This window comes from Tinamus guttatus, unplaced genomic scaffold, assembly GCF_059628265.1.
Source record: "Tinamus guttatus ecotype Peru unplaced genomic scaffold, ASM5962826v1 Tinamus_guttatus_pri_ptg000314l, whole genome shotgun sequence".
Taxonomy (NCBI): Eukaryota; Metazoa; Chordata; class Aves; order Tinamiformes; family Tinamidae; genus Tinamus; species Tinamus guttatus.
In genome coordinates this window covers 626,162-646,539 of record NW_028288848.1, presented here as the reverse complement: position 1 = coordinate 646,539, position 20,378 = coordinate 626,162, and the positions used below count along the sequence as shown (strand labels likewise).

General features: G+C 35.1%; 1 protein-coding gene across 1 annotated transcript in view; it reads left to right on the top strand.

The window, feature by feature from the left end:
* ATRNL1 (attractin like 1) overlaps positions 1-20,378 on the top strand; it is a 432,492-nt gene that overhangs the window by 312,055 nt on the left and 100,059 nt on the right. The window contains exon 27 of the mRNA XM_088528590.1: positions 6,168-6,275. Within this exon, the coding sequence (XP_088384716.1) occupies positions 6,168-6,275 (108 nt within the window). The remainder of the gene's footprint in view (positions 1-6,167; positions 6,276-20,378) is intronic.

Below are 20,378 nucleotides of genomic sequence, written 5' to 3'. Positions count from 1 at the left end.
TGGATCACACTGCAGCCTGCCTTGCTGTAGGATGCCTGCACAAGGGTGAACGAGATGTTCACCCTCGCTGCTATTGATTCCCATTTTCTTTTATTAGACAGTATTGATGACCTTTAAACCTATTTTGAATTGCCATAGAAACAACCTAAAGCTTTATTTCAGAGGTGGGGATAATCAGCTTGGGGTCTGTTGATGGAAAAGACTTGTCTAAAGTAAATAACTAAAGCAGCTTGTAACTGTTGTGATAATAATGGAGAATATTCTTGGTGCCTCATTTCAAAAAGAGGAGCTTAATAATATGGATAGGATACACTGTGATTTTATTAATGTAAGGTAGTTACATATTGTGTTTTATTCCATTTTAACATGGCACTTATGTTTAAAGTACTATGCTAACTGTGATTCTTTAGATGTTTCCCAAAGCATTTATTTATGTCACACCATTCTGAATGTAGGAGAGGAGTTCCAGAGACTAATCTGTGTAATCTGTGATTCTTTTTTTTTATATATTCTGAAATAACTAATTTTAACACATAGTTTAATATATTCTTTTATAAATATCTATCCTTGGGAAATACAGCAGAATATCTTATGTGGAAACATTTTAACATATATAATTAGTGGATCTTGTTCTGTTTTTGTGAGCACAGAGAATTTGTTTGCAAAAGGAGTACTTTTAGAAACTTTCTGTGAATTGAAAATGGCTCTGCTAACTACCACCAAAATAATCACATATTGCTGCAAGGGTTTTTTTTTTTTTTTTTTTTTTTTTTTAATTGATTAGGAAGGAAAGTGCAGTTCTGAGGTTAGCAAGGGCTACAGAAAGACTTAAGAACCTCTTGAGGAACCTTTAAAATGATTGTTCCAGAACTACATAAATGCTCAGCATGAATTCATAGTGCACTAGGTGAAATAGAGGAAATAGAGGAGACAAGGATTAGGTATCATTTAGCACTTCTTAAATTTGAAAGCAATGCATTATGGTAGAGAGTTGAATTTTGAGCTTGTTATTATTCTTAGCACCCCAAAATTCTTTCTATGGCAAATTGATTTTTAGGGGAAGATATCTGAAGATGTGATCAGAACCTTATTTTAACATGAGCATCCAATCATAAATTATTGGCAAATAAGCATTAATGATGGCGTCATTTACATTATAACCAGTTGCTTTTTATGCTCTCACTTTTTAAAAATTGGAATACTATTCCAGAACCAAAATGGTCCTAAACCTGCAATCACAGTAGGTTCACATTTTGCTCTTTGCTTACTAATGTGTGATACATTAAATATCTGTTCCTTGGATCTAGCCACAAAATGACCTTTTCAGGGCTCATCCTTTTTTCTCATTTTTGATTTGTTCAAGGGAAATTACAAACGACTGGTATTTGGTTTCCAAAAGGGATACATAAAAACTTGACCTTTTGGTACTGTTATTTTTTGGGATGTGTACACTGTATTTTAAGTATGTCTTAGCTGTTGTTTGCTGGCCTATGTCTAGTTTAAATAAGCCTTCATTTTATTTGGTGTAAAGCTAGGACCAGAAGTACAATTCCTCTTTTTTTTTTTTTTCTCTCTCCCATGGCAAACCTTTACACACCCTTGAGATAATACTTTTCTTTAGGCAATTTTAAAAGAAAATAGTGTGGAATAGGCTCTGATATCTTAGGAACTTTCCATGTAGCCTGTTACATAGTGCAAATAGCCTGTCATATCATCTTCACTGCTGTGATAGCTGAGTGTCTGTTTGAGGGCCCCTTGGTGTGGGTGCACTTGTCATTTAACAGAGTGGGAAATGAGTCAAAGGAGAGTGACCAGGGATATTGAGGAAGTTGGTGAGAAAGGACAAACAGATCTGGACCACCAGACCGCTGTCCTAGGCATGGTTATTCCTGCTGTTTGGTATCCTAAGCTGGAGTCAATATATTTCCTGTGAAAAAATGAATAGCAGGCTTTACACTTTTCCAGTGAAATCAGCTGATATGGAATTTAGGCAAGTCCATTAAGCTATTCACAAGTAAATAAGAAATCCTCCTGTCTGTCTCTATAAATAGCTAATTTAATTTAAAGAGATCTCTAACACCCATCGTTACGATGAGAAATGTTACAGAGAAGGCTTGTCTTGTAGAAATTTAAGCAAATGATCAGAGCTGTGTTGAATTATCACTAAGTGGATTTCAGTTTGAGAATGAGAATTTAGGATTTTTAAAGAGAATTAAGCTGTATTTCTAACTAAAATTCTTTGATCGCCAAGTCAGGTGTTTGTGGTCGTTTAAGCCTATTTAAGTTTCTGCTGTTGATTTGCTATGGCAATTGGAAACCTTGAGTATGTGTGGTGAAGGAGTAGTGAGTAGTGCTGCTCACACTGACTGTTTGGTTTTGGAGGGCTGTCCGTGTAAACTTATTTATATTAATTTTTAATGTCAAACTTCATCAAACACCATATAATCAGAAGTTAGTCAATGCACCTCTCCTTGATGATTTGGAGTTTTCCTCATTGCAAAACTCAGATTTTGGCATTGCTAATGCTTTAGTCATAGCCTTTTAGTCATTTGTAACAGTAGTTCACAGCACAGAATTAGGTGATGAGGAGACCAAGTTGCAATAGCAGACAAGTCAGAAATGGGTGGTGAATAAACAGAAGAGGAGGTTGAGATTAGATGTCTGGAAAACTGTGTCACCAGGAGCGTAGTGCAAAACTGGAACACATTGCCAAGAAAGGTTGTGGAATCACCATTCTTGAAAATTAAAAAAACTCATCTAGACAAATCCTTAAGTCCTTATCTAATGTTATCAGTAATTTTGCTTGAGGGGAATAAAAAACAAACAAAATCTATAACATGAAAGAAGGAGCCTATGCAGAAGTCTCTCCTTCCAGTTGCCATGTCCTTCCTTACATCTGAAGCGGACACTTAGACTGCCTGCCTCCAAACAGCCAGAGGAAAACTTCCTAGGTCTGGCTGCCAAAAGTCTTCTTAACACCTTACAAGTCCTGCCCTTGCTTGTCCCTCTCCTAGATGTCAATCTGTCCCATGCACTTTTCATACACACTTTTATGGGTACGCTTTGTGGCACATCCTTATCAAACACCTTACCATGAATGGGCTCAACTGTAGGCGCAGACCCGCAGTAAAAAGAGTTTTGAATTGATTTCCCTATTCATCCTATTCTGGCACTAAAATGAACTCATCTTTTTCAGCTATCCTAATCTATCAGTCTGTGAAGAATATCTGTTACTGTCCAACAAAGACAAAGTGCACCTGTCATAGCTCCTGCAATCTCATGTGCTGCATTACGGTTTTTTAAATCAAGGCTTTCCTAAGAGGGTTATGTGAAAAGATAAAGAAAAAATTGTAGATAAAACAGTGCTAGTCAGAAGAACAGTGTCACATTCCTCAGGAGAGATCAACTTTTAAAATAAAAAGTGTCATGATAAATAAGAAGGAGAGAAAAACACAAACTTTTAACACTTCATAAAATATGAAAGGTTTGAAAAATGTCAATCTGCACCTATAAAGATGTTGAGTTTGCTAGTGTAAAAGCATTTGTGTTTTGTTTTGTTTTTTGCCTGATGTGTTTTATTATACCTGATTATGAGCTCAACATTGAAATATTTTGAGTCTAATTCTAAATATTGTTGACCAAAATAAAAGACACAAATGAAATATTTCTCTTTAAGAACTTTGCAACGAATATAGTTTATCACAGAAAATCATAAAGAGAATTTTCCTAATTTTTATTCTGTTGGCTGAATTACAAGAATTTCCCCTTACCTGTGTGGGCTATGTGGAAACAGCATGTGGTTGGAGCACACTGTCAGAACTCAGTGCCACCTGAGATGTGATAATCTAACTCGCAGAGATATTCTGTAATTCCAATTTTGCTTTTGTCCCAGTTTTGATACATGAACAGTTGCAAATAATGGGAGTTAGCGACTTTTTCCATGCACAAAACTGATTTTAAGTATTGTAATATCTTTCTCTTTTTTCCCCCTTATTTCTCCTGTTCTTCGCCTTACAGGGAGCTTTAAAATGCTAAACAGAAAGCAGCAATATTTTGAGTAGAGCACTTTTCTTTGATGTGCAAGTGCTTAACTGCCAAATTCAGCAGCACTTCATGTGCAGCTGAACATTTTAAAATTTCATTCTTGTTTAAAGAGCTAATTAAGAATCTTTCTAGTACTTTTCTCAAATGATAGAGTATCCAAATTACAGAGACTACCTTGTGAATGAAAAAGTTTTGCTGAATACATGGCCAGGAGGGCAAGGAGCAAAGGTGGAGAAAACAGCTAGTCTTAAGAAAGCACAGACAATATAAAATACACATTCCTGTATAATCTGTATCAAGTAAATTTTTTAAATAATCATTTGCACATTTGGAGCATAGGTTATTCTGCTCATTTAACTGTTTCCCACAGCAATTCTGCCTTAAAAAATGTTTTCCCATAAAAAATGGTTTCCCATAAAAAGTAAGCATAGCTTACTTAGTTTATAAGCATAGCTTACTTTTTACCAATAGCTCTGTAGACTTACAATATTGTAATGAGTTCCATATGGCATGACTACTCTGATAACAGTGTTTCTTTTGTTTTTGTTATTTTGGGATGTAAAGGAGCTAGATATATTAATTTTAGCATCCAGTGACTCAGTAGTTTTATGCTTTCAATTTTTGCAATCTCTGTTAAGTTTTTGGTAAAACTGGTGGATCGTTACAGTTATTTCTGGCTGTAAAATCTATGAATATATTACTTTGATGCACGGTAAATGAGTATACGTAAACCACCTGGTTTCTTTTACAAATGAAGGCTTAAAAACTTCTTTTTAAAACATCTAAATATTCAAATTTTTGAAATTGAGCTTTTATTTATTCTGAATGTAGAGTAAGCAGTCTCACCCATGCACCTATCAATTATTCACTTGATATGATATAGTGGGATCCCATTTGTGCAGGTGCTTACTAACAAATACATTGAGTGTTTATTAAAAGGGCACATAGGAGGGAAAGAAGTTCGGTGACTACAACATTCGTTTGATTTTAGTGTTACTACTGCTAGTTTGGATTTCCAAAGGCAATCTTAAAATGCAAATAGAAAAAAGCAATCACAAGAATTTTACAAAGTAAGCTGGCTGTGTTCTAACAGACTTAATAATAAGCTGCAAGCAAATATTTGCTTGTATAACTTCTGTGATTTAAAAGGGTTTCTGTACATCACCATGCCAGCATCATTGAAATTCAAAGACCAATATCTACAATTTCAAACATTCCAAAGAAATAATAGGGAATAAAAACCCAAGAAAATGTAACTTAGATCGATCTTTTCTAATAAAATATTTTTGCAAGTGTTTTGGCTTTTCAAGGTGCTGTGACATCCTGTTCAGTTGAAGGAGCGCACGACTTTAATTGCACAACTCATTCACTTTAAATATTTAATAATACTTTTATTAGTTGCACTGAACCAGTGAAGTAAAATCTGTAATATCTAGTACTGGTCATCATTTTTATTCATCATGGTTTAATAAGCATTATAATTACAGATTGAGGAAGAAATATGAGTTAGCTTTGTGGTTTTGCTTGGGACTTCTGTGCACATTGATGTGATTGGAAGGGATTATACAAGCCCTGTGAGCACAACTGAGCACATTTAAATACACTGATGCAGGCTCCAAATACTGACACATTATTCTTCATATTTAAGTAACTGCAGAAAAGCTTCTGCATAAAATTATGAGTCCTGACACTACTAGCTCCATCTGGCTTAATACAAAAGTCTGGAAATTTGAAGACCAAGTGGACTTGTTCTTGGTTTTAATGCATGTTTTATCAATGGAATTAGACTTAAAACTATTTTTACCACCCTTTTCCCACCCATACCTGTTTCAAACTCACAGGAATACCTCAGTTATTTGAGTGCACAGTTAGTTAGGGGAGCCTTCATTTGGAGATTTTGTCTGAGTTCTAACCGAAAGACCATTTGTAAACAACGCAAGCCCTCCAGGTTGAGTTGTCAAGTAAATGTGGATGTGATAATTTATAATTTTAGTATTATAAATCTGTTATATTTGCATGTGATTTGCATTCTTATGTTTTAATGGGAGCTGTGGTAGGGTAGCCTAATATTTGTGCATTTTTTAATGTTTTTGTTTAAAAAAACCTCATTTTTTCCCCATCAGCAACTTATGCGGGAGCGACAGCAGATGGCCAGCCGCCCCTTTGCTTCTGTCGATGTAGCACTGGAAGTAGGAGCTGAGCAAACAGACTTTCTCCGAGGGCCATTAGAGGTAGGAACAGTGGTGCTGACGAGGGACCGTGGTGCTTTGCATATTTGTGTTGCTCGTCGCAGCTGCATCTGCTTCTGAAGCCGAGCTCGGGCTGATTACCTGGAACTGACAAGTCTCAGCTACATATGTTATGCCATTTTCAAGGTGCACGGTTTTAATAGTATGACACAAGCTGTAACAAAAGCCACTGGAGAATCTATTAGCCTCGGCTGGAGTGACAGCCAGCTCACCTGGCAGTGCTCTCTTGATGGATAAGAGTCGAAGGAATTTAAGATACATGCATTGCGCAGGAAGCAAACCTCTTGCTCAGTCCTTCGAGTGCATAGTGCCCCCTAGTTAGCATCTATCTTAATTAACAGAGATCACAGCAACCAACGAAATAAATAAACCAGTGGTGAGTTGAATTTCAATGTTCTGCCGTATGTGTACAGGTTTAAACAACCCAGAGGATGCCTTTCATTTGTGGATAATGGCAACATTCTCTTATTGCAATTGCAGTACAATGGAAAAGAAATAAGAATATGCAAGGCAATGTACTATTGGAATGGTGTAATAAGGCATGAAATGCATTTTGGAAGTTTCACCTGCAAACGGAGGGAGAAGTTCAATTTGTGGATAATAATGGATATTTAATCTATCTTGGGCTTTTGGTAGAACATAATCCTCTCTTCCTTTACTTTTATTTACAATATTGTGTTTACAGTTATTACTTTATCTTATTTATGGTGGGACCTGGGAATGAGGTGCGATAGCTCTGAAATCTTTCCAGATTGTACTTTTCTTTTCATTGCTGCCAATTCCTCTTAAATTCAAAGCTTCTCTTACTGTTCCCAAATAGCCTCTTTCAATGGAAGATTAAATACACTCTATCAAATCTCTGAGGTTCATGGAGGAGTGAACAATGTGAAAAACAGATTCATAGCAGGAAGAAAAAGAATCAACTCTTGAGTACATATCAAATTGAGGCTCTCTGTCCTGTTACTGTATGGGAAGCAATCACAATTGTTCTTGCTGATAGAATTTAAATACTTGGATTAGATAGTGCATAAAAATGTCATATCTCTTTGAAGAAGTTATTTGCTGGCCAAATACTCAAACAATGCCTCCCCCCACCACCACGTTCATCATCTTTCTGTCTCCTTTTACCTTGGATCAGAGGACCTCTCCAGCTCCCTAGATGGAGGACAGAGTAAACTGTCCTCAAAAGTTAACTTTACTGAATGTGATTTCATTGTTTCTATACTTCTATCTGAGAACATTTTCTTTGTTGTCTTCCCAGGGGGAGGCAATGAGGGGGAGCCGAAGAGTCCAAACTAATTTTATACATACTGATTATTTAATTAAACCTTAGAAGTAAACATCACAAGTTAATTACTACATTTTCTTCCCTGGTATATTTATTTAGCAACAAAAAGAGGTAGATGTAGAAATATTTTAATGTTATTTTACAGAGTTTTTGAGCTTTTTTTCCAAAGTATTTTCTAGTAATTGTTTATTGTCCTTATCTGTGATGTTTTTTCTGAATTAATATACAGATATACAGAACAGAGACCATTCAGGGTTTCCTCAGCATTACAGTATACACTGATTTATATCAAAGCATCATGCTGAAGATCAGATTAATGTTATTCAGGGTATGAATGGATTGGCCTTTGATGCCTATCCTATAAGAAAGAGCTATATTAAAATATTTCAAGTCTATTTTGAATTTTGAGGAAGGCCAATAAAAGTCATAGCTTTCATTATGTTTTTTATTCTCAGATCTCTTTTGGCCTGACTAGCATGTGGATCTTACATATATTTTTCCAGGATGCAATGCTTAAACACAAGGATAGCAGGAAACTAGATAGTACGTAGCTATAGCTACTAGGTAGCTATAACTTTATTTTGTTGATTAGAGTCACAGAATTATTTTCATAATCCTGTGATAGCTGTTGTCTGTTGTATTCATTTAGATTTTTGTCAGTAAAAAAAGAATAGCTTGCAGTAACTTACTTCAAAATGTTCCATTTGTTTTGTAGAGGCTGTGCACAGACATATTATGAGTTCCAATTTTAATGGTGATTCATTGCATCCCCTCACCTCATGCCTCACCTCAGCTCATTCATATTATGTGTTATTCACTGATGCTTTGGACCAGATATAAAGTCAACGGCATTGCTGATATACTTTTATTGATGTTATAATAACTCCAACACATTGTATTGATCCGTGGGTCCTTTGAGCACAACATACTGTCGTCACTACTTCACATACCATTACTGCAAGTCTCCCTTCAACTACCTAGTAAGAATTCTGTTCATTAATGTCATCTGGCTTACAGGATGGTGATTTTGTACAGACTACTGTCTGTATGTCTATAATAATTTTGATGGTCTGATACATGTCAACATTCATATAAATATATACATATAAATATATGATAATTCTAGTATGTCTTTCCCTGGTTCTTTTTTTTCTTTTTTTTTTTTTTAATCTCAAACAACTGATTTATTATAAGGTTTTAGGCATTTTTTTGTCCAGTGCTTGGAATGCATGTCTAAACAAGAAAGAAACTGGATACTATGTTTAAAATGATTGACTAGTTTAGATAGTTACAATATAATTAGTAATATTTGGGTCTGTATTTAGTTAACTGCAATTGGCAAGAAGTTTTAAAAAAAAAAAAAAAACTTGAAAAAGTTACAGAGGAATGATGAGTCACTTTTATTTTCATCTGTCTTCCTATTTTTGAGCCTTTATCAGCTAGTCCATATTTCTTATTATTTTGGCAAACAAGATGACAGTATCCTGATACTGAGACCTTCAAAAGACATAAACCTTCCTCTTGCTTTCTACTGTCTGAATGCATTTTCAGGCACTCACAATAGTCTTTGCTCTTCCCAGTATAAACCATATAATTCATCTGTCTTCTTCTGAATGAAGAGAAACTCTAACATACCGTAACTAGCTTCACAAAGCTGGGGCTGCAGCCTGTTAATGAGCAGGGAAAGAAAACACCAGAAACTGTTTGTTCAGAGGGTTTGATAATGCTGTGGGTATTTTGTAATAGTGTCATAATTTCGTCAGTACTGAAATCATAAAAATGAAAATGGCACCAGTGATAAATAGACACAACTTTTCTTGCCTCTCCAGTGCCCTAAGCATTAAAAGATTTTTTATTCCTTTGATTTTTTTTTCCTAGACCTTTCAGCCATTTCCAGAACTGACTGCTCTTTGCTGCTTAGCATATGCCAAAAGCTAAATCATTTAGGTTATCCTCATATCTGAGTCTATTAGGCAGGTTTTTTTTACCTAAATTTAAATCCCTTTTCAAGATTCACTTCTGCTATGCTGCCTACAATCATTTAGGTTAATCTGTATGTTGACTGAAAAGAAATAAAATGTTTGTTTCATCCTGTTTGCTGTAATTTCTGGGTACTTGTCTATTAATTTTTTTGGAAGAGAGACAGAGAGTTCCTGTGAAATATTGCGAACAGTACTATAAACTCTAATGTATGGTCATGCTAATCTCAGCAGCGTGTACTTTGCTACATCTGCTGGAATAAAGACAGATGCATTATGGCCTGCAAAAGAACCAAGCACAGATTTGATCTTATGCTGATCATACTTTTGATATCTGTACAGGAAAACCTGGATATACTTTCTGCAAATCAGTGTTCTCTAATAATGCTTTCTAAAGAAACAAATGCAGTAAACATTTCAATCATTCTTTTTCCATTGAGTTACTGCATTTTCCTGTAGAATTCCCACAGATATTAGATTGTCCTGTGCATCTGACAAAGTAAGATGGTCTCCAGAATTTTGACTTTAATGTAAAATTGGAAGCAAATTTATTGGAGCAAAATTGGAAGTGGTTCCGTAACACTAGTAATTATTATCCCCATGCCAAAAATGTCCATTAAAATCAGAGTGACTAACTAAAACACAATAAAGTACTGTAGCAGAGGTTTGTGGGATTTAAGTAGTTGTAGTTCATGCTAATAAGCTCCGTGGCTGGTTTCTCTTTCCAATAAACTGTTAGAACTTTTTAACGTACTTTACAAATAAATCTAGTTAAGCTAGGTTGGTTTTCTTGTTTAATATGAATAATTTAATGAAAAAGTTTTGAAACTGCAGTGTAATTATACTTAATATTTTGTACCGATAAAACCAGTTTATTAGCATAAAACTTGCTTTATTTTCATGATATCATGTCTAATATATATATATTTTATATATATATACACACATATATATATATAAAGAAAGGTTCTTTCTAGCTTTTTGTTATGAGTCCTCAAATTGCTCCATGATATCCTCAGTTCCTAGTCTCAGGGCCTAAATTCACCCGTATTGTAAGAGGGTAACACTTTATGGAAGGTAATGATGAAGTGGTTCCTAGAAGCGCCATCCTGTTTTCAGTGACTGTAAAAGCAATAATTATTTGGCATCAGGAGCTATCAAAGACCATTGTACCTGCACTTCTTGTTTTCCTAAGAAGTAATGTGCTATAATTTTTAATGCTGAAGAAAGTCTGTTGGGCCTGCTGAACTCTGAATACTTAAAAATCCTTTTAACAATATTTTTGTATAGAATACTAATGGGCTTGATCGTTCTTTATTATTACAGGGATACAAAGTATCTTGTGGGACAACTGGACTTTGTCCTGGGGAAGAGAAGGATAGTTTTGCCAGCTAATCTTTCTTTTTCTATCTATATATCATGGTCTGTGCTAAGAAAGACTTAGAGTGCAGCCTGTAATCTAATAGAGCCATGCAAATTCAGAACAATTACAGGTTGTTCTGAATGGCAGCGGGGACAGCAAAAGCCCCAGCCTGACTCAGAAGGGAAGAAACATAGTTTGGATACACCCCAACCTCTCAGTTCTTTCCAACTTTCTTCAGAAACCAGGGTTGCACAGGTTCTATTTATAACTAATCCCTGAGGAGTCTTTGGACGTATATTTGAAGGCCAGGAGGTGTTTCTAGAACTTTCACCCCTTAGTTTGATTACTAGCTTGCTAATGAATGCTTTTCTTTCTTTGTAAAGTTTTTTATTTGTTTCTGTTAATTTCATGTTTGAATTAACCAAACGAAACTAAAATACTGGTTCTTCTTTAGATCAATGTGATATTACATACTGTTCGGAGAAGGGCTTCAGCAAATGTGACCTGATTACTGTTTACTTCTACACGAAGGCCTACTTGCTCTATCAGGGCTGTATTAAGAGAGTTTGTGTAAATGAGCTTCAGGATTCTCACCATCTTGTCCTCTCACAGCTGGCTGTAAACTTAGTGTCTCCTCGCCTTAATTCAAACAATTTGTTAACATCCAAAAGGAATCGAAGAGACTACTAGGCCCTAGTGTATGATCACTGTGGAGAGACTGTGTCAAACCAGTCTGAGCTCTTTTTTTCTGTCAGGCTAACAGGACCAGTGAATAGGGTAGATGTGGTGAGCATCGTGGTTGTTGACTTTCAGGTTGTTGACTTTTGACAGATGAGTTGACACGCGATATTCTCAAGCGAACAGACTAGTAAAACCAAATCTGCTGTGTGAGTGTGAGACTGATTGATAAACAGTATCCTGAGAGAAGCGGTCTGGCCCAAATGCAAGTGTGAGTCAGCTGGAAAGGCCATAGCAAAGTATCATGTCCAGTCTGTGGCAGAGCAGCTCAAGGAGGACAGGATGAAGAGAATCTTGATGAGAACAAAGTGAGCAATCAGAGACTGAGAAAAATTCAACTTCAACGAAACTCAGCAAAATTAGACTATTGAAAAGTATCAAATAATAACCTTCAAATATGCAAAAGGATAGTAGCAATCAGGAGGGCAATAATCTTTTCTTTCTGTGCACTATAGGCAGCAGGTAGTATAATGGACTTAAATTGTAGCAGGAGAGATTTAGTCCAGATATCAGAAAATCTTCTTGCCTTAAGGGTGAATCGCTGAAGGCAATTGCCTGGGGAGGTGATGGAATGTCTTTTCTCAGAAGCCTTTTAGAACGGGTTGGGCAAACAGGAACCATATACCCAGAGCTGCATTAGCTTCCCTTTCAGTTCCGTTTTGATTATTATTCTGATTGACTCCTAGCTCTTCCTTGTGCTTACTGTCTCCGAATTTTCAATTTGTGTTGTCTGAACACCTTGATTACCTTTTTTTACAATACTAGTTTACAATTACAACGTATTCCTGACCCTCCTCTTCACTTTTGCTTTTATCTTAATTGATTCAAATCCTCAGTTTTCCTGCAAGATTAGAAAGTACTAAGCCATCTCTGACCTCCAGTTCTCTTACTTCTTCTAACTTCTCCATGACTGTAGGTTTACTGAACATGATCTCTAATCCGTGCCGGAATAGCCTCACTTTTCTTCCTAAAGTCTGTATTCATGATATTGTTTTTTCTTATTCTAACTACTGCATTGCCATTTTTACTGACTTTCAAAATCTAGATGTCCCATATTACTAGTTCTAGCAAAAATGTAGTCAGTTGATACTTCTGACAGAAGACAAGAATAGGAATCACTTTTTTTTTTTTTTTTTTCAATACTCAAGCATTATACTAAATTTCCTTTCCACTGCCTCAAGTGTATTCTGAGATACACTTTGACCTTAACTGCTGAGTACATTCTTCTCTGCCCACTCAGTCCTGTGTGTCTGGAAAACCTTCTTTCTCCTAAATTACTGAGTCACTGTATTTTAAATCCTGCCTTCCACCTTTTCCTTTTCTCCTTTGCAAATGATTGATTATCCCTAAGCATCCTTTTATGATGCCATATATGGGGGATATTATATCTTATATAAAAAATCATATCCTGTAGTTCTTTCCGCTACAGAGAGAAAAGCACTCACTTGAAAGCAGAATAGTCCTTTCAAAAACTCCTCCCTCTAGAATGTGCTGTTTGTCACAAAATCAAAATTATAGATTCCACACTATTTATTTTCTAGTGCAGTAGTTATATGCAACAGTGCAACTCTACCTAATCAAACGTATTTACATATGCATAAGGCTTGTTGCTTCTTTTTAAATTTATGTCTAGAAATGTGTGAAAGTTTTGAGCCTGTGATTCAGAGCAAATACTGAATCTAGTTGCTCATGCATACTAGTCACACCTATGATTTTTTGTATCTTGTGTACTATTGCTAGTCAATATAATGTAAAAAAGTTCAATTCTTTGTCTGGAATCAATTTAACAATATTTTAAAAATTCTAAGTAGTAGTTTTCTCCCTTGTTATATGGGAAATCTAATAATAGATTGAAAAATGCTGCATAGAATAAGCCACATCATCTTTAAACACAGACCACAGTTATTTTTGATTTTGTTTATTTCTAAGATATATACTAACACATCAAAATTTGCTGATGTCTTGACAGAATCCACAGAGAAGTTTTAAAAATTCTGATTTGTAGTGAATTTCTAAACTTAGAGAAAGCACCTTTTTAATCCCATAGGCCTCTTGTTTGAATTCTGTTGACTCATTTTACCCTCTTGGCTAAAGTCACATTGTAAGAATGCCTTAAGCATGTTGTATAGGTGATTTATGTAGGCTGGTCCTAATATTTAATGTTAACAAGAAGGTAAAGCCTCTGCTTATTGGCTTATAAGCTATCGGATCTATAAATACTTAGTTCAGAAAATCTGATTTTGTTCAAGTTTTTTTTGATAGAAATATATTTTTCCACTTCACAAAATTTATTTTGCGCATGTACTGCATAATCAGATGATTGCAGACATTGCTTGGATAGAAATACATGATTTATGTTGAACAGAATTGCCAACAAATTTCATGCTCAATTGAAACAATTAGCAGAAATTTTGGCTGACTAACTAAATGTAGGTGTTTCAGCAGTATTGGCATGCTGTGAATAGATATTGTTAAATTGTTCTATTATCCATAGTTGCAAATTGAAAGTATCAAAATACATATTCTGATTGTTTTCAAGCACGAGTGTTTAGCTGTGCCTGTAAATGTTACAAATAATGACATCGTACATGTCCTGTATTCATTAGGATTAACAAATACAATATTGTCAACATTTTATAAAGTAAATATGAAGTTCAGTGAATGCAAAGCAAAGTATATATGTATGCATGTGTAGGAATATCTTCAAACAAGATTTGTTTGCACTTATTTCCATGTGCTCTCAGTGGAAAAGTAGGAGACATATTTCATATGGATTGATTTTGCCTTTGCATATTTTGAGAGGCATTTTCTTTTCACACTGAGCATTTAGAAAGATATGACAATAACTGCAAACAGACTGGATCACTCTTCTGGTGTCAGGAACCCAGAATTTCAAAGAGGCTGTGAAGAGGCTATATGTAAATCGTAGGAGATAGACTTCACTTTTCGGCTTTAACAAAGCAGCGTTTGAAGAACTGAATGTGGTTTTAGTTTTAGAAATAATCATAACTTCTTTTCTATGACATTAAATATTATTATTAGAAGTTGAAAAATAGGCCAGCCCAACCAAGATTTTGGATATGTTTCTTCAAAAGTTTTTTTTTCCCCCTTGTAAAATTGCTTTTGTAGAACAAAGGATTTTATGAACTGCATGCTGTGCTAAAGCAAAAAGTTACAAAGACAACTGGACTGCAATGAAATCTGGAAGACAGTTCAGTAACTTTGTATCAGGGCCATCTATATAGGAACTCCTTTAAAATCTCAGCTGTATTTGTGATATGTGATTGCTTCCAATTATAAATATGGTATGTTTTACAAATCTATCAGTTTCCTATAACAAAGACTATAAAACATTATTGCCCATTAGTGTGCAGTAGTAAATTTTTTAACAGATATGTACAAAATAAATTTTTTTCTTTCTTCTTTTTTTTATCTTTGGTGCATTCAATGTGCTGGAATTTTGTTTAGAATAGGTTTTTATTTCCAGTTGCTATTCCTCATGCTATATCCTTGTCAACACAACCTTTTTCTTATCTTTATTATCCAGTTTATGATAAAAATCTGGGAAGTTTAAAGAGGCACTTGATATCAGCTTCTTTTCTCAAGTGTCCAGGCCTTTTTTTTTAAAAAAAAAAAAAAAAAAGAGTACAAATATTGAACCAGATGGAGTTAGTAAGTAATGTTGTTATTCAGTACTACAAATACCTTAGTGGTTATTTATCAGTAAAGCCACTAAGTCTTTGCAAAGGCATATAATAAAAAATTATTTTATAATGGACATTTTTTTTGAATTGTAGGAAACAGAAGAAATCAAAAGTACCCTTTAAGTACACTATAGTATCCATTTATTTGCAAAAAAAAAGTCAAAAGAAAAAAAAAAGCACTATTCAGTGACTCAAAAATACCATTTCTGTTTTGCAACAACCATATGAAAGAAATCCTAAGACTTTCTTTATAATCTCTACTAAATATACCAAGAGGAGCTGACAACTTTGGCAATGAGGTCCAATGAGATCATTTTCCTCTGGGCATACGAATGCAGCAAAGTCCATATTTCATTGTTGCATGAAGAATAGTTTCAAATGATATTAAAAAGAAAGTTTATATACTGTCATTTTCTAATAAACAGGGTCAATGAAATAACATTAAGTGAATATGAATAGAAAACCTTTGAAGACTTCTCTCCTTTATGCATATGCAGCTTCAGGGCTTAATCAGGAAGGGTAGTGTGTTATTTGAGTTATTCTCCACCCACTTGCTGATCTTGGAGAGACAGGGTTGCACTAGGGCCAAATCCGATGCACATCCACTAGGACACAGTTAAACTGGACACAGGTAAACTAGTGAAATTACTAGAGTAATTACTGAAATACAGTAAAATTATTTTTAAAAGTACTATTATTTTTCTCTCCTCACAATATGTTTTAGAGATAGAAATTGTCCTATAATCTGAAGAGTTATTTTTCTTTCTCTTGAAATATTTACAGCATTTTTTTTTGTTCTGGTATGAAACTTTGTGGGCATTCTCTGTAGAAGAGAATGCAAAGCACAATGTCATTGTGATCTATCAACACTGTATACCCATTTTGCTGCTATTTTGCACAATGAATAGCTGCACATGACATTAAATAGGTTCTGAAACCCAGATATCTTCCTTTTTTGTACCTTTCTATTACTTTCTACTATATAAAGATGTAGCATCTCAAGGTGAAAATGAAGCTACCAGAAAAATGGGTGGCATATATGAACAATTCAGGACCTTGAAGGAAAGCAGTATTTCATGTGTGTCCTTACAGGACATTCAGGCTGCTTTGAGAGGAGCAATTATATATCCATAAACATATATGCTTGCATAAAACTGCTTCTAAATCTCCTCTAATGGGACTACTTCACTGAATGGGAAATATATTGCCAAAATTTGCAAGCAACCTAAACCACAATCCTCAAAGCTTAGACATAGTGCTACTATTTTCAAATGCACTACATAAGTCATAACAGGAAATGAAATAAAAACAGTTCATTTAGTGTAGGTAATGTTCGTGGAAGTTTGGAACTTTCAACCATAACAGATGAAATATTAAATAGCAGTTCTAAATTATAAGTTTTATGTTGTTTTTCCTGATGGATAAGCTGCTGTCAGTTCCTAGTACATAGTGATTCCAAAGATTAGCATTTGATTTATTAAAATATAATATGAAGAGGTTTTTTGAAGCCTTTAGCAACAAGATTTGGCTAGCAATTATGCAGTGGGCATAGGCAGACTGGAAAGTAAGTAATGCACAAGTAGCTTCATTCATTCTGTTAATAATAGATTAATCATTTCTGCCTTTTATCATTATAATGAAACAGAACTTGATCTTCACTTCATTGCACCATGTGTAGGAGGTTTCACTTTTATTTAGTTTGTTTATGTAGGTGCTTGTTTGTGCTTATCACCATAATATCTGATTGCTTTCTGTCAGTGAGAAGAACATCATTTGTTTCTGATGTCTGTCATATTTCTTCTCTCATCCTATCTCCAAGAAGAAGCATGTGTAATGTTGTGCTTTGTTTTATTTGGTGTATATGTATTGTTGTGCACTTATATGAGAGAAGGTAAAGCCAGAGACTTTGGCTCCATTTGAGATTATGGAAAATGGTGGGGAAGTTTCTGATCTGCAGACTGGGTAAGATTTCAATTCACATTATTAAGCTAATTCTAAGGAAGCTGTATCTCCTGCAATATTTGGAAGAGGTTTTGCTCCAAAAAGTTCCATTGTGCAGGATGAGCAAAACTGTCAATATATAAAACATATTTTGGTCTCAGACCTTCAGGCAATGTTCTAGATGTGCTGGCCTGGCCACTGAGTATCTTGAGGATAAGGATCTGAAACCTTGAAGCTGATCCAAAATAAAAAACAAAGGGTAGCTCTGGCATTTTCCTGCACGTGGTGTGTTATATTTTGGACAGTATCAACTACTAGAAACGTAGGATCAAATAAACGTTACACTCTTTTATAAGCTCTTGTATCACAGGATATAATATTAAAATGATGCTTGTAAAGTATGATCAAGGAAGAGGAAGCTCTTGAAAACTGATGGCTTTAATGAACAGTCAGAGTTAGTATTCCCTTTGATAAGAACTAGAAGGATTCTGATAGAAACTCAGGGAAATCTGTACATCCTGCTTGTGTTCAGTTCTCTACTCTTAATAACAGAATGGCAATTCAGTTTAACTGCTAATTTCTGCATTGGCTCAGTAACAGTGCTAACTTTACCTTTTAAAGAGGGCAAATAAAACAATTGTTCTCCATATCTAAAAATTTTGCTGCTTATAAGCATGCCTATGACATGCTGATTTTAGAATGAGGTTTCAAATTGAGTGGAGATCCAATCTTTATTTCCCTTTCACGACTAGAGACACAGAAGTCCAGTAGCAAAGAGCTGAATAATATCATGATGTATTTTGCAAATGATTCTATTTACTTGCCCTTAATAAAAGCAGGAGGTAAAGCTTGTATGAGGGAAACCTGTGAGAAGGAGCATAGAATCAGTGGCAGCCATGAAGTCAAGTCAGTACAGAAGCAGTAACCTCATGCAAAGTAGCAAAAGGGAGGAAAATAAATCTACCACTTCTGCATGATCACAAAATGTCCATAAGGCAGGAGCATGATGCATTTGAGAGGAGGAGGTGTTCTGGTGGTTAAGAAGGCTGTGGAATAACTGTTGTTACCATGCACACGAGTTAGGTGTGATATGGATGCAGCCTACTGCTATAAAGGGCCATAATACCAAAAGAATGGACATGAAGCAGCCAGGCTGCTTGATTCAGGATTGGAGCATCCTCTCCAATGCCAGTAAGATGCGCGATGTAGGCTATGTTCTCTATCATAGAAAAATAAGTAAGTTACTGAAAAATAAGTTACTGAAAAATAAGTTACTGAAAAATGTTACTGAAAAATAAGTAAGTTACTGAAAATAAACAAGCCTGTGACTTTTTAGCTGTGATTATTTAACAGTTTGTTTGCTAGAAATTTCACCTTTGTGTATAATATGGGAGGTTGGATGGGAAGTATCAATATTTTTATCTTGAAATCCCTTAATCTATATTGTGTCAAGCCGTTGTTGCAGCTACCAAAGAGAAACAGAAAAACATGTTAAATTGATCTGGGTTTTTGTGTGTTTTTTTTTTTTTTTAATTAGTGTTGCAGAAAAATAATCTGTGGAGTTTTTTTTTCTAGCATTAGTCACTATGCATCAAAATGAATGCATGAGAATTTAGTATTTTCTTAATAATGTTGATGTAACCACAAGACTGTTTAAACAGATACAGTATTTAAAAAGATGATACACAGTTTTCAGCAGTAAGCCCTTACATATTTATATATGTGCCTTCAGATTTAGATGATAGTGCAAAATGGAAGTGTTACTTAGTGTGAGCACAGATCAAAGTTAAAAGAAGTGATGTCAAAGGAATAAAATCTCTTTTTCATTGTAATGGAATGAACACTGTATGAAGTGACCTGTTGCTGGGTTTGTGTATTCAGAGATCTATACTGCTGATGTTCTTGCTGTTTCTTTCCTTATAACATGACATGGATTTATAACTGGACTACTGTGTGGCAAAAAATGCTTTTAAGATGCTTGTAAGGCTACAATCTGTCTTGTTTTTAAGTGTCATAATTAACAAAGTGAGGTTACCCCAATATTATCTAACAGTCATTATCATAAACTAAGTGGTATTTTGTAGAGTATGTGATTAGGCTTCCTGAAGTGTGAATGTCCTTTTGCTGATTTATAGTCTTAGATTATTTAAGTAGTAAATTCCATACAATGTAGAAGAAAGGAAATACTTCAATAATTCAGTATGTCATTATCGTTGTAGCTGTTTGAAGCAGTCTATTGGCAAACAATATTTATTTTCATCTTTAGATATGAAAATGCTTTTTATCACTAGGGGGTTCGTCCTATTTTGTGGAGAGGAAAACAGAGGGGAAAAAAAATGGAAGGAAGCCCAGATTTACTTCTTCTCTATCCAGTGTCCTCCCTCTAAATGATAGGATTTATATTGGCCTTTTCTATCTTCAATCTAGTTATGACTTTCAGCATAACAGAAGCCATAAAATATAACCCAGTAATTAAGTACAGCTATTCCTAAAAATATAAAGCTTAACTCTCAGTCATTCAGAAATATGTTCTCAATTTAGAAATACTAAATGAGGTATTAGGAAAGATTTCTCTCAAGAGATTGTGGTATTGTAATGCTCGTTATAGGACTTCCTCTTTAGAGGCCTGACACAGAATTGAATCCAGAGCCATGTGTGGAGCATGTGTGGTTGAGGTATTGAGACTCTACTGCTAGCAGAAAGCAAGTTGTCCATGGGTGTCATGTCTGCTTCCCTTTGGAAAGTAACTTAACTCAAGCTGCAGGAAGCTTCTTGAGTCATATCAGGATTTGCATCTAAAAGTATTCTCCTCGAGTTAGGTGCTCCTACAGTTGCTTTCAGGAAAGGAGATGCTGCTGCTGCTTTTTGCTTTGTACAATAGTTCAGAGATGAGAATAGTTGAGGAGATGGGATTTATGGGCCTTCATCAGCCAATAGAGTCAAATAATCACTGCTCAATGACCTCAAAGTTTGGCCATGGGCTGGTCTTGTCAGCTCCTGTTGTGATTGTACCACTGTGAAGGAAAGAACTCTTGAGCTAAAGCAGCTTGGGGGAAGCCCGTGACCCGAGCT